Consider the following 24649-nt stretch of genomic DNA (forward strand, 5'->3'; position numbering starts at 1 on the left):
GGGGCTCCGTAAACGACGTCGGGGGCCCCGTTGGTCAGTGTTTCCCTGAAATGCCTGGTCAGCTCCCTTCCATTGGCGGCCCCCGCGCCTCCGGGGACAGGCTGTACCTGTCCTTGCCTGGCTGGGCTCTCGAGTCCCATGATGAGCGCGCATCCTCGGGCATGACCCCTCCAGGCCTGGAGCCCTGCTGGTGGAGCCGGTGCCCAGGGCCGGGGCTCGAGATGCTTGGAGGACGACCACCGTCCGGCTGTCCTCCCTGGCCTCTGGGATCCCGGTATCAGGGTTTGGGTGCTGCACGCGGGGTCCCGAGTTGCCCAGATGCCGTGGCTGGCTCTGCCCAGCCGTGGGAGCGGCACGGGCGTGTCCCGAGGGGCCGTGGCTGCCAGTGGTGCCCGTCCCCGGCACGTTGGGAAAGCCCGGGCATGGGGCATGCGAGGAGACCCTCCCCAGGACCTCCGGTTAGCCTCGGCTCAGTTTCCCCGTCAGGGAAGTGGTAGAACACAGGACCCTGTCCAGCTTCCAAGACTGGCCCAGGAGTCGGCGGGTCGTGGGTGGCGCGAGTGGCGGCAGCCGTGGTGCACTGTGCGCCGGGCTCCGGGGGCTGTGCTCGGCTGGCCCCGCGGGTACCAGCGGGAGGTCCGGCTTGGTGGCTGCTGCGCTGGTCCCCCTGGAAGCCAGTGTGTGCCGAGCAACCGGATCGAGCGCTGGGTGCGGCCCCTCGGGCCCCGGAGAGCGGCGCCTGCCTCCGTCATGCGAGGGTGCGAGGGCCGTCGGCTGCTGCCTCTGACTTCTCGTCCACCTGCTCCCTCGCTCTTGGCCAGCGGGGGGTCCGCCCTCATCCGGGAAGCTCACAGCTTTGTTTTCCCTGAGCCTGGGGCTTGGGAGGGGGTCCCCCTCCCACTGGCCAGGAGAGGGCACCCCCAGGGCTGCGGCCGGGCCCCTCACCCTTCCTCCCCCCTCCAGATGAGCCAGGTCTGGAACGACCTGAAGCCCAAGCTGAGCTCCCTCTTCGCTGGACCCCACAGCACCCTGACCCCGCCGCGGTCGCCGCCCGAGGACAGCGCCCGTCCTCACTAGCACCCGAGGACACCCCGCGGCTCACTAAACCTTATTTCCAAACGGTGTGTCCCTCTTTACTTCCCTCGGACAGCGGCCCCGCCCCGGCGCTGCCCGTTCCTGGGCTGACGGCGGCCCCGGTGGAGGCGCTCGGGTCCTGGGCCCGGGCTCTGGGCGTGCTGAGCGTGCAGCCCACCCGCACGGCCTTCCGCCCCGGCAGCCACGCCGCGCCTCCTTACCCTGGTGCTGCCTGGGGCTGCAGGCCTCCTGGGCAGGGGTGTCGGTGGCAGGACGGCGCTGCGGAGGGTGGCAGGGCCAGGTGGTGCAGTGGGCAGCGGGCAGCCTGCCCTGCCTGGGACGACCTGGCCGTGCCCCGGCTCCCCCAAACCCACCCTGCCTGCCTCATGGTGCTTCTCCGGCCTGTGTGCCGCCCGCCCCACCCCTTGCCCGCGCTCTCCTGGCGTACGCTCCCACCCTGGCCCCCGTGGCTGGCGGCCAGTGCAGAGGACTCCACGGCGCGGGAGAGGCGAGGGATGTCAGCTGTCCTGGGTGGCACTGCTGTCGTGGGGTGCTGCGTTGCTGTGCTCCCCTGAGATGTCTCCTGACGACGCTTCTGGGCGAGCGGCTTCCTTCCCGGCGCCCTGATCCTGTCGCTGGCTCGCCGGCCCTGCCTCGGCTCCCCCGGGTGGACAGCCTTTCGCTCCCTGGGACGACGAGAGGGCTGTTCTGTGGCTCGGGGCCTGTTTCCACCTCGGGCCTCTGCGTGTCTCCTGTGTAAGCGCAGCTTTGTCCAGCACTCTGGCCCCTTTGGGGTTTTGTGCTCCCGGCTCTATGGCCAAGGAGATGCTTTCAGAGCGTTCCAGCAGGACGGCTGGGCTCTGGAACCACCCCCTCTGTGACGCCTGCCTGGCCTCCGGGGTGTTCTTCTGTCTCCTTTCCGCCTGCGTTTCTGTGTATGGCGTGCAGCACCCCAAAATCAGATGGAAGGCCCCAGGCTGGCCCAGCACCAGGCCAGCACATCGCAATGCCCTGTTACAGTTGCCGTGTGGTCCCTGGCGATGGGCCAGTTCACGCCCCATGGCAAAGGCTGTCCAGCTGTTCCACGAGGACGGGAGCGGCCCGTGATGGTGCCGGGCAGTGAGGCAGGGGCGAGGGTGGCAGTGGCGCAGGGGCGAGGGTGGCAGTGGCGCAGGGGCGAGGGTGGCAGTGGCGCAGGGGCGAGGGTGGCAGTGGCGCAGGGGGCTCCCTCAGGCCGTGGCTGCGCCGTGGGCCTCCCTGCGTGCACGGCCTCTCCCACCTGCGGGGAACGCAGGGCAGAGCGGGCCTCCCGCCCCGGGTGGGCGCTGCTGGGAGGGTGGCTGGCGTTGGCGCCGGCCTGCTGGAGGAGCCGGACCCGCCTGCCCGAGCCTGAGCCGTGCCGGCTCCCTACGCGGGTGTGCCCAGGCACGCAGCGCGCAGCCTGCTGAGTGGGGGCCCCCGCAGCAGCCCTGGGGCTGCCGAGCCGCCTGCGAACAGCTCACCACGTTGCTGCAGTGGCGTGAGAGCGGCAGTGACGCGTCACCCCAGGCCTGCTGCAGGGCCGGGAGCCAGCTGGGCCCGGCGGCCCCGAGGCTGCTTCTGGGCTTGAGCAGGGGGCCCGGGGGGTAGTGTGCCGGGGACCCCCAGTCCTGGGCTGCCAGGGCCCAGAGCTTGAACACCAAAGATTTCAAAATCGGCATTTCTGAAGAGAACTTTACTGACGGGGCCTTGAGCGAGGGCTGGCATCTCCCTGCAGCGGAAACTCACTGCAGATTTCCTGGCCCTGGTCCTTCTCAGAGTGGCTCGTTTGGAAGCCGTGCTGCTTACTCACTGGGCGAGGGGCGGACGGGGCCTGGGTGCTGCAGCCTCGGGGGAGGGGAGGGCTTCCATTCACCTGTGTCGTCCTTCCCAGTCCACCCCCCTTGCCAGGAGGCCGGGGCCCCCCGTGGGCCGGCTCTCCTCACCCGAGCTCCCCTCTTGTGGGCGCGGGGGTTCTGGGCCCGGGGTGGGGCCGAGCAGGCCAGGGTTCTACGCTGCCAGGGCCTCGGGTCCTCCCGCCCCCCTCCTGCGCTGTCTGGGGCTTGGCGCTCCGTGGGCGGCTGGGACGTGGCTGGGCAGGCAGGAATGGGCGCGGGGGCGCGTGGGGGCCGAGCGGCTCCGCGCCACGCTCCTTGTGCCTGAGGCTTTTCTCTGCTTTGCTGACTCTGGCTCTGTCTGAAGCACTTTATTAGACTGCAAGGACCAATCACCATGCCGACCAACTGGACTTGTTTACAAACGATCTACATGCCAAGATTTTTACTAATAAACCTGTAAAACAAATACCATTAAAAGTATTTATAGAAAGGGGATGTGCTCGTGAGTTACTTGGTCCAGTGCTTCCTGGGGGCCTTTGGCCAGAGCTGTGGCCTCCGTTCCCTCCAGTGTAACAGGAGTGGTGGCAGCGAGATGGGAGCAGACCTGCCGCTGGCGCACCCTGGCTGGCACCCACTGCCCACCCATCACCCCGCGAGCCCCTCCTGTCCCGCTACAGCACCAGGCCCAGTGGGCAGCGGGTACAGACCAGAAGGCGTCCACCTTCCCCACCACCCGGTCACGTCAAGGACAGACAGCACGCCCTGGCTGGCCCAGCCCCGGCCCAGGGGGCAGCTGCACGCAGGTGGCTCGGGCCGGCCTGCTCTCAGGCCGCGTCCACCTCGCGCAGCGTGTAGTCCACAATGGTGTCCTGGCCCTGGAACTTGAAGTACCCGTGGAACTTCTTCTTCTGGAGCAGGAGGGGGAGCCAGTAGCTGTCGTCGGGCCACATGTCACCGAAAGGGATCTGGTCCACCGGGAACCACTGGGGTCGCATTTCTGGAGTGGAGGGGGAGGGTGCAGGTGTGACCCAGCTCTGAGCCCTGCTCTGGCACAAAGCCGGCGTCCTTGTCACCGGGCCTCCCCAGTTCAGGGCCCGAGGACGTGGGCGCGGCGCCGCGGGGCAGTGAGCGGCAGGCCCGCGTGCCCTCCCGCGGGTGCAGGCGCCCGGCCGGCCTGCCCTCGCTGCCCTCCTGCTCACCCTCGCTCTCCGTGGGCGTCCCCCGGACACTGTCCGCACGGAAGATGTGCACGTCCATCTGCTCCGGCTCGCCCACAAACTCAAACACGATCCGGCCCACCTTGTGCAGCGTGTCCGCCGCCAGGCCGCTCTCCTCCTGCAGCTCCCTGTGGGCGGGACGGCAGCGGGAAGGAGGCTCGTCAGCGCCAGGGCACGCGCGCCTGCCCGCGGCCGGGGGGGCCTGGGAGGGTGGAGAGCCAGGGGTGGGTGCATGTGGGTCCTGGGGTCTAGGGAGCACGGAAGGCGAGGGGCCAGGCCTGAGCGCCCCGGGGCCCTGTGCGGTGCCCGACCTGGGTGGGCTGCTGCGTTTCCTGGGGGCTTCGGGAGGCCTGGTGCTGGCTCAGCACCTCCACGCACACGTGGCAGTCCAGGCCCGCTAGGTGAGGGGCGAGGGGGGCGGCTGGGGCTCTGCAGCTACAGCAGGGTGTCCCCAGGCCACGGGTGGGGCAGGCAGAGCCCTCCAGTGCCGGCCTTTCTCTGGCCTGGGGGGCTCGAGCTGCAGGCTGCGTCTCTCCAGGAGGGGGCGCTGTAGCCCTAACTCCTGTTCCAGGAAGGCGCCCCTGGCAGCCCGGCACCCACGTCCCAGCCGGCACCTACATCAGTGGTAGGGCCGGTCTCAGGACACTCCCCTGGCTAGAGCCACCGTGCTGGGGGTGGGGCAGGCCCCAAGCCTCCACAAGCACCGGCAGAATGCTTCCTGAAGATTCTAGAGCTGCCGCTAACTTAAAACCGTTGTAAGAGTTGAACCCACCACCCTGGCAGCACCTTGCCAACATTCTGGCGTTTTCCCTTCTGGTCTTGCCTCTGAGTGTCCCTTTAAGAGATTGCAAGCAAAATGTCTGTGTTCCAGAACCTGGGCTTTCCGCTCAGCGCTTGGCAAGCGCACACACTCCGCGCTTTCAGGGATCCCGCCTGGTGCTTACTGGTGTGTACCGCACCCCTCTGGTGACCGCAAGAAGCGATCAGGCTTTCTCCCAGGGTGAAGTGCTTACGCCCCACCGGTCTCCTGGCTCGCTGAGACCAGTCCGTGCGCCAGAGGAGCGTGTCCCTGCAGAGGCGCTCGCCTCCCCACTGCTCTGTGCTGACTTCTGCTTCAGTAAACACGTGCTAATTACACTGGCTGTGCAGACTCGGGTGGAAAATAACTCCGCTCTGACCTCTAACGTTAGGAACACTGTATGACGGTCCCTGTGCCTGGGCTTTGGGCTGGAGAGACCGCTCGGCCGTTAGGCTGAACGGTCCTGCTGTCCTCCTCCAGTCCAACCCGTGCGTGACCTCGTGGAGGCTGGGAGGAAACGACGCCGTCCGCTGCCGCTCCAGATGTACGCATCTAAGCGGCGCTCGGAAACCGGAATTCATTCACCGCGATGGTTAATTAAAATTAGACTTGACCTTAAAAAAACCAATGTATTTCCATTTGAGAGGTGTAAATGGTTCTGCATTTAGAAGAACTAAGAGCTCTCAGCGGGCCTCGCCCCCTCTCAGGCAGCAGGCTGGCGCAGGGCGTTTTGGAAACCCCCCACGCTGATTTACTCTGTTGACTAATTCTAGTTCTCTTCCTGGAGTACGTGGCAGAAGATGAAGTATCAGCAGTTTCCTCGGTGGCAGAAGGGAGGCTCCATCTCACAGGCTGGGATAGTCAGGCGAGGGCGACACGCCTGGGTTTTGCTGAAGTGTGGCTGTCGCCGCGATGCTCGTGTCGCAGGCAGCATCTGGAGCCAGATGGGCAACAGGCTCCACGGCCGCATGGGGCAGGCGGGCTGAGGCCGGGCACCCTCGGGGGGTGGCAGTGGCCCTGTTCCTTCAGCCCCGGGGTGCGGCTCCCCCACCTCGGGGTGCCGGGGACGCTGCTGGGAAGGCCAGGCCCGCTGGCGGTGCGGCTCCTCCTGGACGCCCACGTGCCGCCGCCCGGAGAGGCCCGGGGAAGAGGGCGATGCAGGGTGCCTGCGGGAGCCAGATGCGGGAGTGGACTCGCCCGAGAGGGCCACTGTGCCCCTTCCTGCTGCCTTCCCTAGGACACCAGGGCTGGGCCGGCCCTGCACGGGGAGGCCCCTAAGGAGCCGCTCGAGTCAGGTGCAGGTAACCTCGAGGCTCCCCGGGTATCAGGGTGCCCGGGGGCCTCCCGCACCTCCCGGGGCACACTGGTCCCCTGTCCGAGTGTGTGCCTCTACCCTTGGTGCACCCCACACGCAGCACAGGCTGGAAGCTCAGCTGCGCCCAGGAGCGCAAGCCCACCGGAGACCCCTGCCTAGAGGGGCAGCACTTGGCCTGGCGCCCAGCTTCTGGCCTCAGTGCCCAGGGTGTGCCTGCCCCAGCCTTCGTGACACAAATCCGCAGGCCAGTGGAGCAAGGGGATGGCCTGGCCTCTGGCACTGCCTGCGCGTGTGGGTGGCAGACGCCCACGGCCATGGCAGGGCCTTTCTCCAGGGGGAGCGGCTGTCTCTGGGCAGGGTCCTCCTAGGGTACCGAGGGTTGCAGGAGCAGGGCAGCCTGGGAGCGAGTGTCCCCTGGTGCCTCCAGCAGCCCCGACGGGCTGAGCCGAGGCCACTAGGTGCCCACCTGGGGCCTTATATAATGCTGGGAGGCAGCAATCTAATTTGGCGAGTATGTCTGAACAATCATTTTACGGCCATTCTGTGACCCCAGGGGCTCGGCTGCTGGGGGCTGAACACCCCAAGGGCCGCCCAAGACCCTCCTCGTGCTCCCCAGTGCCGGCCCAGGGCCTGCCCAGACCTGCGGGGTGGGCCCACCTGTCCACCCAGCCATCTAGCGCCGCCTGGAGGCCGGCCCCAGAAAAGGAAGCACTGATTTTATGTCCTGTCTACCGCAAGGGTGGCAAAGCCGGAGAGGGGGAAGCCTGGTTTTTTCAATAAACATGTCAGCTGGACAACCGTGGAAAAATGAGCCTGCACCCCCGCCTCACACCATTCACAAAACTCCAAGCCAGATAGACTGTAGACCTTAGTGTGAAAAGTAACTGAATCCAGTTTTTAGAGGAAAACTTGGGAGAGTATCTTCATAAGCTTGGGTAAGGAAATATTTAAGAAGAATGTGGAAAAAAAAACGAATGAAAGGATGTAAAAGTTAACCAATGAAGAAATTAATGCCACTTAGTTGCATGCATAAAAATGGTTTAAGTGGCAATTTCTGCATTACATGTTATTACAATTGAAGAAAAACCACAAAGTGGAAGATATTTGCAATTCTCTGATCTGAAAACTCACATCTCAAGTGTATAAAGAATATTAATAAGAGAAAGGCAGACAATCTAATTAAAAAAATGGACAACACTGGAGCAGCCTCTTCACAAAGAAGGAAAGCCAAGTGGCCAGAGCCACTAGGATCAGCTCCACAAGGCGTCGGCAGACAAACCACAAAGCGAAGGCACCACGTACCTACCACGACGGCTAATAGGAAAAGGAGAAGATTCCAGCTGCTGGTGACGGTCCGGAGGCACCAGTCACTGTGGGAAATGCCACGATGACTCCAGCTGAGCGTCTGTGGTTCTCCTTCCACGTAAACGTCCACCAGACAAGTTCACGCGGGCACCAGGAGACACGCAGAAGCTGGTTCCTACTCCAAGCTGGGCCCAGGCCACGAGCCCACCAGTAGGGGAAAGCTCACCTGCACGGCAGCAAGACTGAGCAAGCCACCACGCGGCACGGAGGGGCCTCCCAACACCGTGCTGGAAGCAGCAGATGCGGAGCGCGGCACGTGGCGTGGCCCGGCCACATGATCCTGGGGTGGCCCCGTGCTCCGCCACCTCCTGGGTCTAGGTGCGGGCGCAATCAGCGGGCCACGTCCTAAACGCGTCGTGATTTGTACGCTCTTCTCGACGTGTGTCATACTTCAGCAAAGACTTGCCTTAGAAGTGCGTGAATCCTGGCCTCATGACCAGACCCGTGGGCATGGAGCTTCTTTGTGCACCCCCCGCCCCAGCGGCCAGACCGGACGGGAGCCTGAGGGGCAGGCCGGCACAGCTCCGGGCTCAGGGGAGGGGGGCGACACACACCTGTGACCACATGAATTGTGTCCACGCGACAGATGCGACGCCCCATGGGCTGTCTCCCGGTAAGCAAAGATTTCTTAAGGACAAAAAAAAAGGCTGTTTCTTGGGCGTGTGCCCTGCCTCCAGCATGGCTCCCAGGTCTGCGTGCTGGTGCCCCGCTCCCTCCCCGCACATCCTGGCATGCTGACTGAGCCAGCATGCCAGCGTGGCCCAGCCCTGGGTCCCAGGCCTCATGCAGGGGCCGCACGCAGGGTCTTTGAAATGGGGGGGCTGTGACCCCCGTAGCACAATGTGAAACCAGCTTTGTGGGTCCTGACTAGTAACTAACAAAGAAAAGAAGAGGAAATGCAGCTTTATAGAGCAGGGGTAGTTGAGGCAATTTTTAGTTATCTGTGCCCACTTGAGTGTGTACACTTGATCAGCGTTTGAGGCAGATCTCTTAACTATGGGGTATGGAAAACAACACTGAAAACTGTCGGGCTGCAGCATCTCCAGCTTTCTTCCTTTCCAGGAACTTTCTTCATCTGTATTTAGAGGTTTGCTTTCCTTGCCAGGGAAGGTGGCCTGACGGTTGCCCATTTTTTCAGAACGAGAGAACACACACGGTAGCTAACATTTGTGTAGCGCATCACGGTGTTTACATACTTGGTCTCATTTTATCCTCATGAGCCTGTGAGGAGCAAGAGGGCAAACGAGGCTAGGTCTGGACGGCTGGTGGTCTTGGGCTCAGCTGCTGCCCCCCCCATCCCTTCTCAGGTGAAAATGGTTGTGTTGAGGACTGACACTATGTGTACACAAGGGATTAAAGAGAAACGCTCCCACTCAGCTCTGCAGAGCAAATGAAGAAATTGACAGCGGCGGAGCCAGGAGTTTTGACTCAAGTCATTAAAGCTTGGCTGTTTCATGGCGACGGCAGACACCGCCACCACCCAGCAGCGGCCAGCACGCGCAGTGCTTGCCACGTGCCCGACGGCCTTCAGGCTTCACGATCCTGAGGCAGGTTCAATTATTATCATTCCCATCTGGCAGATGAAGAAACAGGCTCGAGGGTTCAGGGGCCTGCCCCAGGTCCCACAGCTCAATCGGGGCCTGGCTCTAGAGCTCTCGGATCCTTCTCCCCTGGGTTGGCCGGCTCTGTGATCAGGCCTGCCTCCCCCTTACCTCTTGGCCCCAGCCTCGATGGTCTCTCCTTCTTGCACTTTGCCCCCGAAGCCGTTCCATCGGCCGGCCCCGAAGCCTCGTTTCTTCATGCCCAGGAGAACTCGCTGAGGCTGCAGCACCAGCACCAAGGTGTAAAGCCTGGAGGTGCCCATGGCGCCCTGCGCTCTGTGAGAAGAGCAGGCGGTCTCGGTCAGCCTCGGTGGGGGGCGGGGGGGGGGGGAACGGGTGTGGGTGGAAGAACGTGTCTTCAGGGTCGGGTGGAAGGGAAATGCCCACTGGAAGACAGGTGTTCTCTTGCCGGCCCTTCCACGTGTGGCCTGCCTTGAACAGATGCTTCCCGGGGCAGACAGGAGCATCGGTGCCCAGGCCCTGGGCTTGCCGGGGCCAATCCAGTAGGTCAGGGACAGCCCCCTCTTCCTTCCCCCTCTCTCAGCTACGGAGGACACCACCACCTTTCCAGAGAGGGCTGTGCTTGTGCCTCCCTCCACCACCAGGACTGGGATCTGCCTCCCGTCCTTGCAGGGACAGGCCTCCAGATTCCCCGGAAATGCATGACATGATGTAACAGTGACCTGCCCAGGAAGGCCTGGCTGGCCTGCCCACCTGCGGCGGGAGTTCATATTCTGCTCAGGCACCCAGATGGGGCGCTAGAATCTCATGGGTACTTCCTGCCGGAAGTCTGCGTGATCCAGAAAGGGACTCCAGGGCTGATGCCCTCACCCGAGACCCTGCTGGAGAAAAGACCCTGCAGAAATGCCGGAGGACCAGGATCAAGTTTCCTACCTGTCCTTCTGCGTTCCAGTCTTCCTTGCCAGTATACCCTATAAAGAGCTAGGATTCAGTAGCAGGGATCCTTCCCTGGAAGTACGGTTTCTGAGAAAGGGACCTAAGGCTGGGTGCTAGTGGCAGGGAAAGTTAGGTAGGGAAATTGGGTTTCTGAGGACTAAGGCTGTGCTTCCCATTAGGGCTGTGTACTTTTGCATGGCACTCTTCTTTTCAACACTCAAATCCTGGCTTCAAAGGAAAATGATGATGAAGATGGTGGCGAGACTAACAGCAGCGGGTATCACTAAGCACTGGCATCATGCTAACTCATTCACAAAAAACACCCCACGTAACAGATCCAACAATTCTGTGAGCTAAGACTTGATGCCTCTATTTGCAGACGCGGAAACTGACGCTCAGAGGCTAAGTAACTTATCCAAGGTCAGACAGCGGAGCCAGTCCCCGCGCCCGGGGTCTGCTGGTCGCCCAGGTCTCACTGCGCCCGCGGCTGCAGGGCGGGCGGCTCGGCCCCGGGACCAGCGGGGGCCTCGGCGAGCCTGCGGGGAGCTGGGGGGCCGGCACAGGACCGGGGCTTCACCGCGTGTCAGCCGCGTGGGCTCCGAGCCAGTCACCGGGGACCTGCGGCCGGTTCCCGGCGCCCCCTCCAGCGGCCCGCCCCGCGCCCCGCCGGTACCTCTTCCCCGCTTCCGGGTGCGGAAGCCCGAGCAGCGCGCGCCGGGGCAGGCCCTCGCGGCGACCGGAAGCGGGGGCGGGCTCGCGGCGACCGGAAGCGGGGGCGGGCCCTCGCGGCGACCGGAAGCGGGGGCGGGCCATCGCGGCGACCGGAAGCGGGGGCGGGCCCTTCCGGCGCGAGGGCCCAGGAGGCGACTCTGGGGCTCATGGCCGGGTGAGCGGGCGGCCGGGAGGGTCTCGGGGGCCCGGAGGGTCTCGCGGCTGGCCCCCCGTCCGCCTGCGCGCTCGTCCCCTCCTCCGGAAGGGGCGGTCCCCGGGTGCGGTGGGGGCTGAGCGGCCGGCGCTCCCCGCGGGCTGCTGGAGCCGGTCGTGCCGTCCTTGCGTCCGGGCTCGGCAGAGAAGGGAGGGCGTGAGGCCGCAGAGCTCCGCTGGCGGCGTGGCGGCCGGGGTACGGGCTTGGGAGGGACTGGGGACGGCTTCCCCGAGGGAGCGGCTTGAGCAGCTGGAGGGGAGGCTCGGGGAAAGGACCGGGGGCCTGGCGGCGCGCGGGGGACGCCAGAGGCCTGTGTGGCTGGGACGCCGGGTGCGGGATGGCGTGGGTGAGAAAAAGCTTCATTTTGTCTGCCTGTGCAGTTCCACTTTTCCTCCCTCCGCCAGCGTCCCCGTCTGTCCCCTCTTTGGTGTTGAAGGAGCTTGGGGTCTTGGAGCCAAGTACACATAGCTTATGGGGATAATGACAGCTTTTATCATGAGATAAATAGAAAACTTGATACACTTATGAGAATTAAACGCAGGGTATTCTATGTAGCTCATGGTACAGTGCGGGGCTGTTGTGGGTAGCCATGTAAGTGTTAAAAGCCTAACCTGTGGAAAGTGATTTGGAAATGGTTTTTCACATTCACACAGGCTGAGTTGAATTTCATTAAAAAATTTGCTGGAAACTTTTATAGCTGCTGAAGCCATGCATCCAAGTGACAATGGCAAGGAATAGGTTTCACGGGGTTTCCTCACCGTCTTTCAGAGCCAGTGAAAATGTGCGCCAGATGAGGAAAGATGATTACTTTCTTGAACTTTACCAGTATTGTTTAACCTTGATAAAAAACGTGAGAGAATAAGCACTTCTGGACTAAATGTTAGCACGCCTAGTTTCTGCCTTTGTTGTAGAAGTCAAGAGAGGTTCAGTTATTTGCGTTTAGAAAGGCCAGGACTCAGGAATGATTTTGAGAAGGAAAAGATTTATGGATGGCCGGCTGGACTTGGGAGCTTTCTGTTTCAAACCCAAACCCGGAACAAGATTTTTGAGTTCCTTTTATTCAGAGAGGAAGGGCCAAATGGTTCTTTTATTTCAGTGCTCAATAGGCTTGAATTAGCATGTATCTTCCGCATCCTAGGAAAGTTTTTAGCATGGACTTCATACATTCTAGATAAGCTTTTAGCACATTTGGTCTGCATTTTTATAGTTTGCATCGCTAAATTTTTTCTCCAGGACTGGAGTTATTGTCATAGTTACCAAGGGCAGGGCTGCAGTTCTCACTGTCCCAAACGTACAGCAAACATAGTCCTCATCTACGAATATACGAACAGCCCTCCCCACCCGTAGCCTACATCACCTTCTGTATGTGTAGCCTTGTCAAGTCACTTTCCCTCTTGGGCCTCAGTGCCCCATCTCTAAGAATGGGTGGGTCACCAAAGGGCCCCTTCAAGCCTGTGACGTGTGGACTACGTGATGCCAACCTGCTTGCTTCTTTCTCCTCTCACCAGGTGCTTGAAGCTGGTGTGCGCTTCCCTTCCACATCGAAGGTTCCACACCACCGTGAGTCGCCACAAAGCTCGGACGAGCGCCGAGCATCTGTGGCTAACGCGGCATTTCAAGGACCCATTCGTGAAGGCTGCAAAGGTGGAAAACTATCGCTGTCGAAGTGCCTTCAAGCTTCTGGAGGTGAACGAGAAGCATCAGATCCTGCGCCCTGGTCTGCGGGTGTTAGACTGCGGGGCAGCCCCTGGGGCGTGGAGTCAGGTGGCTGTGCAGAGCGTCAATGCTGCAGGCACAGGTGGGGCCTCCACTCCTCTCTCAGGGCCTTTCATCCCCAAGAGTCGGGGTGAGGCAAGCAGGTTGCCCACTTTCAGTGGGTACCCTGAAGGCACCTACTGTGGAGTTGGTTGTCTAATGATAATAGTGATAAAAATGGAAACTTGACAGTTCCAAAACGAAAGGTGAGGTAGAAAGGTAAAATGAAAGTTACCTGACATCATACCACCAAGATGTAACAACCCTAATGTTTTTGGTGTACATCTTTCCAGGCCTTTTTTTGCATATGTACCTAACATATATACATACACACACATATATATTTTTTTATATTTTAAAAGATGATATACCATAGTCATCTTGTTTTAGAGTCTCCTTTTTTCACTTAGTGATAAGACAGCTTTCCATGACAGCACAATGGAAGCAGCCCCAGAGGTTTCCAGGTCTGTTCCCTGAAGCCCTGTGGCTCGTGGAAGTCCCGCTGGCCCTGCCTGCATCTGGGGTCTCAGATCCTGGGTGAACCCACGGTACTCAAATTTTATCTGTTTTGCATTTTAGGGTTTGATGACGATTTTCTACATAAACAGGTTAAGAGATGGACAAACCAGCCAGTCATACAAATTAGAAAACGTAGATCATTTTAAACAGTTGCGTAGTATTCCATTTAATGGCTGCCCTGTTGGGGGTTTAACCAGTCCCCTAATTTTCAGGTTCTCATCCCTACACTGCTGTGGTAGATGACCTACCATTTGTTTCCTGCCATAAGTCTGAGGGCACCTGCTTGCACAATGGTTCACACGGACCTTTCCCGAACACCTTAGAGTAGGAGCATTTGTGCCCATTTTTCTAATGAGAAAATTGGGGCTCAGCAATGTTCAGTGACCTGCTGGAAGTACAGGGCTGGAAACACCGGTCCCCTGGGTTCAGCCATCGGCCTCGCTGCTGGAGATGTGTTGGCAGTGACCTCTCGGCATTCTTTCCTGCTGCTTAGGTGGCCACTGCCTGTGGCTGGGAGGCTGCACGGGTTTTGAGCTCGATAATACTGATTGAAGAAACAAATGAACTTGGTCGGAAACCTGAGTTCTCTTTCCCACCACTGAGCCCATCCACAGACCTCGTAACAACTGATTATGCCACTTCCTGTTCCCATTCGGGCTCTTCAGGAAGTATCCAGTTTACATTGTAGAAAGAGGTAGCTGTAGCAGAGGGTAGATATTCTGGCTTAGGTTTATTTTCCTTCCAAAAATGCATCCAAAGCCATTTGTGTTGAGTGGCAACCTCCTAAAAGTGCAGTAGATGAGGGATGATAAAGGAAAAGAAGTTCAAGTGAGTAAAATGTGGTGAGAGGTCCCGCTTTGCAGAGATGGACACTGAGGGTTTTCGCCCTTTGAGAAACGAGGTACTCTTCCAAACACCTGGATTTCCAATCTTAGATAGGAATCGTACTTTTTTTTTTCTTGTAGAATAGCTTTTTTTATTCAGCAGACTAAAATAGTAAACCTGTGACTGTCTCTTAAAAAAATGACATTTATCAACAGAGCCAAAAGGCCCTTCTCAGTGTAGGGAAATGATGCAGCAGTGGGGCAGCAGGACTTGTGAAGTGGGGGCTCCGAATTGTGGGTGCAGATTGAGAAGAGGGGGTGGGGGAGGCCCAGGAAAGCAGGATGCCTTTCTAGAACCCATGAAACAGTGGGGTCTTCTTTTAAAATTGTAAAACTGGTATTAGTCAAAGATGGGCAAGATAGTGAAGTTTGAACCTTATTTTGTATCTGTTCATTTTCCCACCTTGGTCTGTTTTAATAGTTTTTACACAGAAAAGTTGGATTTAAGGCAAAGGTACTTTTTATACTAGTGTAGGGTTTTGTTTTAATTCATCCTAAAGACAACTCAGAGATAAGCCTTTCATGGAGATTGAACTATCAGGGCCGCTCAGCACCTGGGGAAGTCACTTTTCCTCCCAGGGCCTCAGTTTCCTCAGGTGTAGGGTGAAGGTCATCTCCCCCTCATCCCCGTGTGTCTTTATAGGGTATATAGGAAGTGGGAGAAGAGCTTGTGTCCTCATGTTTACACAGCTCTCCTCGTTGTGATTTTGATTTCTATTTTACCGTCTCTGTCAGGATCAGGGTGTAACTAAGGAACGCCCTCGTTGTTCCCTTAGATCCCAGCGCTCCTGTGGGCTTCGTGCTTGGGGTAGATCTTCTTCACATATTCCCCCTGGAAGGAGCAACTTTTCTGTGCCCTGCTGATGTGACCGACGTGAGAACCTTCCAGAGAATCCAAGAATTGCTTCCTGGCCAGAGAGCAGATGTGATTCTGAGTGACATGGCACCCAATGCCACAGGGATTCGGGCGCTTGATCACGACAGGCTCATCGGCCTGTGCTTGTCCCTTCTGGATCTGGCTCCAGACATCCTGCAGCCTGGGGGAACATTCCTTTGTAAAACCTGGGCTGGCAGTCAGAGCCATCGGTTACAGAGGAGACTGACTGAAGAGTTCCAGAACACAAGGACTGTAAAGCCTGAAGCCAGCAGGAAGGAGTCGTCAGAGGTGTACCTCTTGGCCACGAACTACAGAAGAGTAAAGGGGTCTTCGAAGGAGTGAAAGATTGATCTGTCCTTCCCGCAGTGGTGGCTAGGCCCTCTGTAACTCCAGATGGGGCCGAGCTATACCTCAGGAGTGCTGGGGGAGCTGAGCTGTGGTCTTGGCGATGCAGCAGGACACTGGGGAGACCTTTTCCTTTTAAACCCAGAAAAGGACAAAACTCTGTTCAAGAGCCATGGTCGATGGTTTAAAAATGTCTATCTCGATTTATGAAGAGAACATTATTGTGAAAAAGAGAGGTGAAGATGGTAGCATGCGATGAGACTGACTCCGAGGGAAGGATGAAAAGTGGCCCAGCGAGCAGAGGTGCAGACGCTTAGCTTTATGCACCTTCGTCTTAGTCCTTAGACTAGCAGACAGGCTGTCCAGCCTCCGCTGGAAGAATGCAGCACACAGGTCTCTAGGTGTTATTTTGACCGCATAGCGTAATGTAGGAAAATGAAATTTCAGTCTGGGGGTTCAGTCCTACCTCTCTGGTGAGTAATCTGAAAATGCATCCATTCTTCAAGCAGAGTGCCTTCCCAGAGCAATTACGGAAGACGTTTGGTATGAATTTATGTGTGGGGTGGGTGTACTTTGTTTCTTGCTGGAAATAAATATTGCTGCAATACTGCAGGCTCCAAACACCCATAAAGGTAATTGCCAAAGCAAGCGTGATGTGTTGTGTTCATTCATTTTCTTCTGCTGTTTTCCAGGAACTCTGTGCAGGAACTCTAAATCCTTATACAAGGATTTAGATGGTATTTTGAAGGATCTCCATGCTTTCAAGTTTGTTTTTATAAAAAATTGGCTGGTTTTCTAAAAGCCATTTTCTCTTTTCTCTCAAGAGGAGTTTATATTCTGTAGGGAAGATTGAGTTCCTGGAACTAGTGGGGAAAAGAACAGATCCTCAAGAATCTCTGTCGGGGCGCTGGGCTTCGCCCTGCTCCCTGAAGTCGGCTGTAGGTCAGTTTTGATTTTATTTCTGGTTACCCTTAGCTAGTTAACCCCACTCCACCCCTAGCGCGTTTCATTGTGGGGCACACGAATTTACAAGGCTTTTGTCATCTGGAAGGAGGGCAGTCAAGTGCGGACCACGGGAACTGCCCCTTAGCTGGGCAGGGGAGGGAGGAGGGGGCGGCAGGTCTGAGCTGCTAGGACACAGGGAGGGCCGGAGCTGCTAAACGGCGCGATCCGACAAACCAGGCAGCCGCAAGCCCAGGGGCGGGGGCGGGGGCGGCGGCGGCGGCGCCCGGGGTGGACAGGGAGTTCGCCAGCGTCGGCGCGCCCCAGGCCCACGGAGCCCCGGGAAGACCGCCAGTGAGTCCTCGTCGGTACTGCCCGGCTGAGCCAGGGAAGGGAGGCGGGTTAGAGCGCCCAGAGGCTGCAGGGACAGACGGCCGTCACGGGCGAGGGCAGGAAGCCTTGGCCCCGAGAGGCGGCCGGGGCGGCGCTGCTCCACGTACTGCGGCTCCCTGCGCGGGGGGCGCCCACCTCGGCTGCGCGGCGACCCTTCCGGCGCGGGGTGCCCCCGAGGGAGGGGCTCAGGCCCAGACCCCGGACCCCGCCGCAGTCGGCGCGCGCCGCTCCTTTACGGCCGGAGCCGCCCGGCCTCGCGACAGTGCCGCCTCCTCTCGCGAGACGCGCGCGCCGCCGAGGAGGGAGATCCGAGGGCGCCGGGGCTGCGGCGGCGGCCAGGTGAGCGGCGGCGGCGCGCGGACCCCACGCGGGACCCGGACCCCACGCGGGACCCGGCGGGCCTGGGCTCGGGGCTCCCGGCCTGCGGCCTTCCGGGTCGAGGGCCGCGCGCCCCGGTTGCGTCCCCGCGCCTTCCCCGTGCGCCGCGCTTACCCCGCGCCCGGGTCCTCCCCGCGGCGCCCGCGGCCTCGAGCCCGCCTTCGCCTCTGCGTTTGCGCTCGTGGGAGCTCACGTGGGGGCGGCGCGCACACTGTCCCCGTGCCGGGCGCCTGGCCTCAGCACACGGCGTAGTCGCAGGGCTGGACCTTCCTGCCTTTTTATGGCCGCGTAATATTCCACGTTTTCTCTCTTCCCGCACCTCCTTCTGCCGGGCTGTTTCCACCTCTTGTCTAGTGTGCTAATCTGGTAATGAACTCTGGTGTTGCAGTCTCTGTTTGAGTCCCTGTTTTCTGGGTATCTACCTAGGAGTGCAGTTTCCAGGTTGCATATTATATATTCAACTTTTTGAGGAGCTGCCATTTGTTTACACAGTGGCTGCACCGTTTTACATTCCTGCCAATGCACTAGAGGTCCCATTTGTCGGTATCCCTTCCAACACTGTTGTTTTCCAGCTTTTCAATAGGAAGCATCCTTGTGGTGGTGAAGTGGTCTTATGATTTACATTTCCCTAACGGCTAATGATGTTGAGCATCTTTTCATGTGCTTATTGGCCATTTGTATATGCTCTTTGACAAATGCTCAAGTTCTTTCCCTGATTTTAAATTGAGTTGTCTTTGAGTTATCGCCTTATAAATGGTTTTTATATACTGTGGTTATTAAGTCTTTACATGTGGTTTACAAATATTTCCTCCCATTCTGTAGTTTGTCATTTCACATTCTTGATAATATTCTTTGATGCAGAAAGGTTTTAATTTTGATGAGTTCCAATGTATTATTTCTTTTGTTGCCCATGCCTTTGGTGTCATATTTAAGAAACTGTTGCCAAATCCCAAATTATGAAGATTTGCCCCTTTGTTTTCTTCTAAGAGTGTATAGTTTTAGCGCTTATATTTAGGTCCTTGATCCATTTTGATTTGATTTTGTGTATGGTGTGGGGTAGTGGGCTCACTTCATTCTTCAGCGTTGGATTTCCGTTTCTCCCAGCATTGTTTGTTGAAGAGACTGTTCTTTCCCAGTGTGGACTTAGCACTCTGGTCAGAAATTACTTGGCCATAGATAATGTGGGTCAAATTCTGTTTCATTGGTCTATGTGCCTATCCTTAGGCCAGTTCCAAATTTTTGTGAACCCCAGAAAATTGGGTTCATAAACTAACCCATTCCTGTGCATGTGAACCTGTGGTATGTGGGGCCTTTTAGTTAGTTTCTGTTAAGGGACCTTTTGATAAGATCACTTTAGGTTAGATTGTGGGACTCAGGGTGGGTCCTGATCCTTTTACTGAATCCTTTATAAATGGAAGACTAAGAGCAGAGATGCACAGAAAGAAGCTGTAAAAGAACCCAGCAGCTGGACTCAAGAGAACGGAACGCAACGCGGAGGCTGAGAGGAAGCCACCTTTGCCTGAGGCTGAAAGACTCAAGGACCAGAAAAGAAGGGGGAGAAGAGCCACCAGCTTCAAAGACTCAAGGACCAGAAAAGAAGGGAGAGAAGAGCCACGGGCCTGATCCCCACAGTTGAGCTTGGACAGAAAGTGAGCCTGGAGGCAAAAGTAGACACCAGTCACTATTGTGCCTTGCCAGCTGGCAGGAGTCCAGGATGGCCAGCAGCTGACCTTTGGTGAGACAGCATCTCTGATGATGCTTTGATTTGGACATTTTCACAGCCTCAGAACTGTGAGCTTTTAACCTAATAAATTCCCGTTATAAAAGCTAACCCATTTCTGGCATATTGCATCGGCAGCCTTTAGCAAACTAAGATAGTATTAAGTCTTCCAATCCATGAGCATAGCTATTTTGCCATTTACTGAGGTCATCTTTAATTTTTTTCAGCAATGTTTTGTGGCTTTCACTGTCCAAAACTTTTATCTCCTTTGTGAAATTTATTCCTGGATATTTCATTCTTTTAGATGCTGTTGTACATGGAATTTTCTTATTCTCCTCTTCAGGTTGTTCATTACTAGTGTATAGAGATGTGATTGATTTTTGCCTGTTGATCTTGTACCCTGGTGCTTTGCTGAATTTGTTAGCTCTAGTAGTTTTCTTGTGGGTTCCTTGGGATCACCTTCATTTCTTCATTTGAGGAAAGTATGATAGTTGTTACCACTTCCATCTTGCAAATAAGAAACCGGTGGTCAGAGATGGGAAGCTCCTTGCCCAAGGTCTCAATGCACGTGGCTAGTAGAATAGGCAAGATAACCCAGGCTTGTGGCTTGGAAGACATACTGTTAAGTGGTTTACAGATTTAATGTAATCCCAGTCAAAATGCCAACAACCTTCTTGCAGAAATGGAAAAACCAAACTACTTCACATGGAACTCAAAGGGACCCTGAAAAACTAAAACCGTCTTGAAAAAGAAGGACTCGGTTGGAGGATTTACACTTTCCAAATTCAAAACTTATTACAGAGCTACATTAATCAAAACAGTGGTGCAGGAACAAGGACAGGTGGAGAGCCCAATGGAGTAGAATTGAAACTTCAGAAATAAACCTACCAGTCTCTGGCCAATTGATTTTAGACAAGGGTGCTAAGTCCACTCATGAGGAAAGAAGAGTGTCTTTAATGAATGGTGCTGGGGGGACTGGATATCCACATGCGAAAGTATGAAAGTGGACTTCTACTGCCCACCGTGTATAAAAATTAACTCAAAATGAACCTGACACCTAAGTATAACAGGTAAAACTACGAAACTCTTAGAAGAAAACAGAAATACCTTCAAGGCCTTTTAGGCAATAGATTCTTAGACCTTATAACAAAAGCATGAGCAACGAAAGGAAAAATAGATAAATTGGACATTATCAAAATTAAAAACTTGTGCATCAGTTGTAGCATTGAGGTGGAGAATGTGGCCACGGTAGTTGCTGAGGGCAGGGAGAGGGAAGAAGAGATATGATACGGGGCATTTTTGGGACTTTGAGTTGTCCTAAATGATATTGCAAGGACAGATGCTGGACGTTATGTATCCTGCCATAACCCACTGAATGTACTGGGGGAGAGTGTAAGCTACAATGTAAACTATAATCTGTGCAGTGCAGCAGTGCCCCAGGATGTGTTTGCTAAGTGTGATGAGTGTGCCACAAGGACGGGGAAGGTTGTTAGTGTGGAAGGAGTGGGGTCGGAGGGTGGGGGTATATGGGAACCTCTTATGTTTTTTATAATTAACCTTTTTTGTGATGTATGTATCTTAAAAAAAACACAATTTACAAAAATGGTGGAGTGGGTTATATGGGAACCTTTTATGTTTTTTTAATGTAATGTTCTTTGTCATCTATTTAATAAAAAAAAGTGTTAAAAAAGAAACAGTGAAAAGACAACCTACAGGATAGGAGAAGATATTTGGGAACCATATATCTGATCAGGGTTTAATATCCAGAATATAAATATATAGTGAGCTCCTACTGTCCAACAACCAAAAGACAAACCAATTAAAAAACAGGCAAAGGTAATGAATAGACGTTTCTCCAAAGAAGAAATACAAATGGCCAATAAGCACATGAAAAGATGCTCAACATCATAGCCATTAGGGAAATGCAAATTAAAACCACAGTGAGATACCATTTCATACTTAGTAGAATGGCTGTTATTTAAGCAATGGAAAATAACAAGTGTTGGTGAGGACAGGGAGAAGTAGGCGTTGCTGGTGGGAACATGGAATGGTGTGGCCGCTGCTGCTGAGAAGGACTGAGCGTTCCCATGGCCCGGCAGTCCCACCTCTAGGTATATGCCTCAGAGAATTGCAAGCCGGGCTTGGATAGGTACTCTGTCCACAGCTGTTCACAGCAGCACATGCACAAGAGCCAAAGGATGGTGGGATCCAGGTGCCCACTGCAGGTGCAGGCATCAACACGAGCAGGCATGGAATTCCACTACGTGCGGCTGCACGGGTGGACCTTGAAGACGGAGTGACACTCGTCAGTCACCGAAGGACAGAGGTTAAGTGAAATAGCCAGAGTATGCCAATCTGTAGAGACAGTAGATTGCAGGTTGCCGGGGTGGGGGAATGGGGAGTGGCTGCTTAGTGCAGAGTTCTATTTGGGGTGGGGAGTTAGTACTGGGTGGTGGTGTGGCAGCACAACACCGTGGCTGGTGAGTGCCACGGGATTGTTTACTTGTCGGCAGGTAAGTCAGGAAGTTGTGTGTCGTGTGTTTGTTACCACAATAAAAATAAAGAAAAGATGAAGCAAAAAACCCTGCAAACCTCACAAACAACAGAACTGTGTGGCAACAGCTGAAGACGTTTCTGGGACTGTGGCTGAGCCTGAACAATGTTGCCAAGTTGCTGTCAGTAGTCCCAGTTAGGCGAGGAGGCAGGGAGGCTCCCGGCTGGGTGCTCGGGAACAGCCGACAGCTAGCGTGTCGACGATGGCACAGGACTAATGCACGTTGTTAACCTACGATACCAGTGACCTGGCTCTGGCCCTCTTTGTCACTAGTACTGTCAGCGTATGTCACTGGTGACCTGGCTCTGGCCCGCTTTGTTACTAGTACTGTCAGCGTATGTCACTGGTGACCTGGCTCTGGCCCGCTTTGTTACTAGTACTGTCAGCGTATGTCACTGGTGACCTGGCTCTGGCCCGCTTTGTTGCTAGTACTGTCAGCGTATGTCACTGGTGACCTGGCTCTGGCCCGCTTTGTTGATAGTACTGTCAGTGTATGTCACCAGTGACCTGGATGTGGCCCGCTTTGTTACTAGTACTGTCAGTGTCTGTCACCGGGGACCTGGCTCTGGCCCGCTCTGTTACTAGTACTGTCAGCATCTGTCACTGGGGACCTGGCTCTGGCCCGCTCTGTTACTAGTACTGTCAGCGCCTGTCACCAGTGACCTGGCTCTGGCCCGCTCTGTTACTAGTACTGTCAGCGCCTGTCACCAGTGACCTGGCTCTGGCCTGCTTTGTTACCACTGCTTCATGTGGTGTTGATTCCCAGAAGGCCTGGCATTGTGGGCTGATGTGGAAGACGGGCCACCTTCCCTGCTGGAGCTGCTTGTCCTGGGCTTGGTGGCTGAGGTCGGTGGCCTGTCCTTCTGTGCCTCCAACTCTTCTCTGCTGATGTGGGAGTATGGGCTCCCACTTACCTTCCTAAGAGCATGGTGGCAGACACCAGAACCTTTCTGGGGTCCTAAGAAGCTTTGGGGTGGACTTGCCAAGAAGCGCCAGTGCACCCCATGACCTTTCCTTGGGCTCCCTGCAGAAGCACGTGGCATGGAGGACCTGGGGGAGAACACCACTGTCTTGTCCACTCTGCGGTCTCTGAACAGCTTCATTGCCCAGCGCGTGGAGGGCACGTCTGGACGGGACGTCGCCAGCTCTGCGCATGGCTCCCTGCAGCTCCAGTATCAGCAGAGCATGCAGGTGAGTGGCAGGTGCCAGCAGGGGTCCCCAGGTAGAGGTGCCTGGGCGGGTGGGGCCCTGTCAGGTACAGGCGGGTGGAAGCGAGAGGCCCTGTAGGGAGACAGCCCGTGTTGGGGTCTGCCCTGGACCCCTGGCTTCAAGGCTGATTGGTCCATGGCCCAGAGTGCGTCAGGCTACACCGACGAGCTCACGGACATTCCAGATGGCTGCAGCCAGCGCAGGCCTGGCACGTGGCAAGACGGCCGCGCAGCCTGGTGAGCGAGCGGGCCCGAGATGGTGGCGTGAGGGGCGGGGCACGCGTGCTGACCTGGGCCTAAGGCTGTGGCAGGCGGCGTCTGCGACGTTCCACGCTGTCGTCTTCCGCTTGACCGAGTTCCTGGGAGTGCTCGCTGCAGACGCCACAGAGGGCTCGGCCGCAGGCGGTGTGCCGGCCGGGGCAGGGGTGACGGGTGCAGACGGGCAGCCGCGGCCCCTGCCGGCTCCTCTGCTGAGGGGCCTCAGTCGGCTGTCCAGTGGCTCCTGTGGTTGCTGGAGCCCCGGCGGGGCCCGTGGCATCCCAGCGCACGCCGGCTGTTTGGAGTGTCCATTGTGAGGGTAAACTTCTCCCCGTCTTGTCGTGGCAGCGCCTGTTTACTCTGAGGTTAGGTCATTCATGCTTGCTTCTCCCTTTGGGTGCTAAAGCTCTGGTGAAGAACGGTGGTATTCCCTCGTGGCCACCTTTGACCTTCGCTAGTTGGGAAGACAAGAAGTTGATATCCGGTCTGAAAAATGTCAGGATGCAAGCGTTTGGGAATTTTTGGCCTCTGTGTCAGAATCATGAGCTCTAGACTCGGAATGACCGTGGAGCCACCCGTTCTCACTGAGCTGCTGTGTCGAGCGTCTTCGTTCGTGCTGGAAGGGAAGGCTGTCGCCCGCGCCTCCGTCATGGACCACGGCTGCCCCAGGTCGGGACCTGTGGCCTCTGCCCTTTCTGTGGCGCCCACCCCGAACGCTGGGGATGGCACAGAGGACCCTGAGGGTGGGGGTCCTCATGAAACGAGGTGGAGCTCATGGAATCCACCTGCCAGCACCCGCACCGCCTCTGAGTGCGCGGGCCGCTCGGCACGCCGCGTGCTCGCTGGGTAAGGGCAGTGCTCACTTGCTTTCTCTCAGATGAAGTCCCCGTCCCAGGAGGGCGCGCCCCGGCGGCCGGTACGTAGGCCGCCAGTCCTCTGCCGCGCCTGTCCAATTTGGGAGGCGGACAGACTTTGAGGCAGACGTGGAGGGCGTGCTTGTCCCCATGAGTCCGGCCAGGCTGCCGCCGGCGGGTTGGCCCCAGTGCGGCTGGGGCTGGAGGGAAGGGGGGCTGGAGGGAAGGGGGCTGTACGGGAAGAAGGCCCTGTGGACACGGGGACTGTAGGCCCCGCAGCCCTAGTGGGCGGTGGGGGTGGCGCCTTCCTTCCACCAGGGGCCCACAGCCTCCGACTGGCCACCCCATGGGCTGTTCAGCAGCATCTCCACCCCTGGGTGCCAGTAGCACCCACCCGGCCTAGAGCCCTGCCGACTGACTTGCACCCGGATCCTCGGGAACGTGCCTGAGAGGAGGATTCACTGGGTCTGGGGTGCGGCCTGAGAGGCTGCGCTTCTGAGCTTGCCCGGAGAGCCATGCGGCTAGCCTGCTTCCTCCTGCGGTAGCCAGGCTCCAGCCCTGGGGCAGAGGCCTCTTGAAGCTAGGGTTGTCGAGAGGCCCACCAAGCCTTGTGCCCTTGGGGGTAGGCAGGATTTGAAGGCGGCCCCCCCGGACTCCCGCCCCCGGTGCCCACAGACTTGCCCTGCTCTTCACTCAAGCACTGCCTCGGTGCTTCCGGCAAGGGATTTGGAAGACACACAAAGGTCTCGAGTCAGTTGACTAACAGGGCGATTACATGGGTGGGCCGGACCTCATCACACGAGCCCTTTAAACCCGGGCCTGGAGGTCAGATGGAGATGGCAGAGAGATTCAGAGCCGAGGCGGATCGCCCCTGCTGGCTGTGCAGGTGGAGGGGCGGCGGGGGCCGACCGTG

At 57.3% G+C, this 24649-nt stretch overlaps 4 protein-coding genes across 10 annotated transcripts in view; 3 read left to right on the forward strand and 1 right to left on the reverse strand.

Moving 5' to 3' along the window:
• Positions 1 to 3425, forward strand: part of SNX8 (sorting nexin 8) — a 40749-nt gene extending 37324 nt beyond the window's left edge. For all 3 annotated transcript variants that reach the window (XM_004449841.4, XM_012520556.3, XM_058292480.2), the window contains exon 11: positions 964 to 3425. In XM_004449841.4, the coding sequence (XP_004449898.1) occupies positions 964 to 1077 (114 nt within the window). In that variant the 3' untranslated portion in view covers positions 1078 to 3425. The remainder of the gene's footprint in view (positions 1 to 963) is intronic.
• On the reverse strand, positions 3284 to 10877 carry NUDT1 (nudix hydrolase 1). 4 transcript variants are annotated; one of them, XM_012520560.4, is made up of 5 exons: positions 10798 to 10872; positions 9942 to 10066; positions 9339 to 9503; positions 4130 to 4275; positions 3284 to 3927 (listed from the first exon to the last, which is right to left on the reverse strand). In XM_012520560.4, exons 2-5 carry the CDS (start codon positions 9956 to 9958, stop codon positions 3755 to 3757), a joined length of 501 nt encoding a protein of 166 aa, XP_012376014.1. In that variant the 5' UTR covers positions 9959 to 10066; positions 10798 to 10872; the 3' UTR covers positions 3284 to 3754. The 4 variants fall into 4 exon arrangements, with proteins under 4 accessions (XP_012376014.1, XP_012376017.1, XP_004449895.1 ...); XM_012520563.4 differs by having other exon boundaries at positions 9942 to 10069; positions 10798 to 10856; XM_004449838.5 differs by lacking the exon at positions 9942 to 10066 and having other exon boundaries at positions 10798 to 10877.
• An 11-nt stretch (positions 10878 to 10888) lies between these two features.
• On the forward strand, positions 10889 to 16077 carry MRM2 (mitochondrial rRNA methyltransferase 2). The gene is made up of 3 exons (XM_004449839.3): positions 10889 to 11010; positions 12558 to 12847; positions 14984 to 16077. The coding sequence occupies exons 1-3, from the start codon at positions 11003 to 11005 to the stop codon at positions 15424 to 15426; spliced, it is 741 nt and encodes a 246-aa protein (XP_004449896.1). The 5' UTR covers positions 10889 to 11002; the 3' UTR covers positions 15427 to 16077.
• A 964-nt stretch (positions 16078 to 17041) lies between these two features.
• The window catches only part of LOC101419119 (mitotic arrest deficient 1 like 1), a 75279-nt gene continuing 67671 nt past the window's right edge, over positions 17042 to 24649 (forward strand). The window contains exons 1-2 of one of the 2 annotated variants that reach the window (XM_058292472.2): positions 17042 to 17103; positions 22447 to 22607. In XM_058292472.2, coding sequence (XP_058148455.2) covers positions 22458 to 22607 — 150 coding nt within the window. In that variant the 5' untranslated portion in view covers positions 17042 to 17103; positions 22447 to 22457. Of the gene's footprint in view, positions 17104 to 22446; positions 22608 to 23322; positions 23552 to 24649 lie in introns of those variants that run through there. The other variant, XM_071213567.1, reaches the window with a different exon arrangement.

Source organism: Dasypus novemcinctus (assembly GCF_030445035.2).
Source record: "Dasypus novemcinctus isolate mDasNov1 chromosome 23 unlocalized genomic scaffold, mDasNov1.1.hap2 SUPER_23_unloc_1, whole genome shotgun sequence".
Lineage (NCBI taxonomy): Eukaryota > Metazoa > Chordata > Mammalia > Cingulata > Dasypodidae > Dasypus > Dasypus novemcinctus.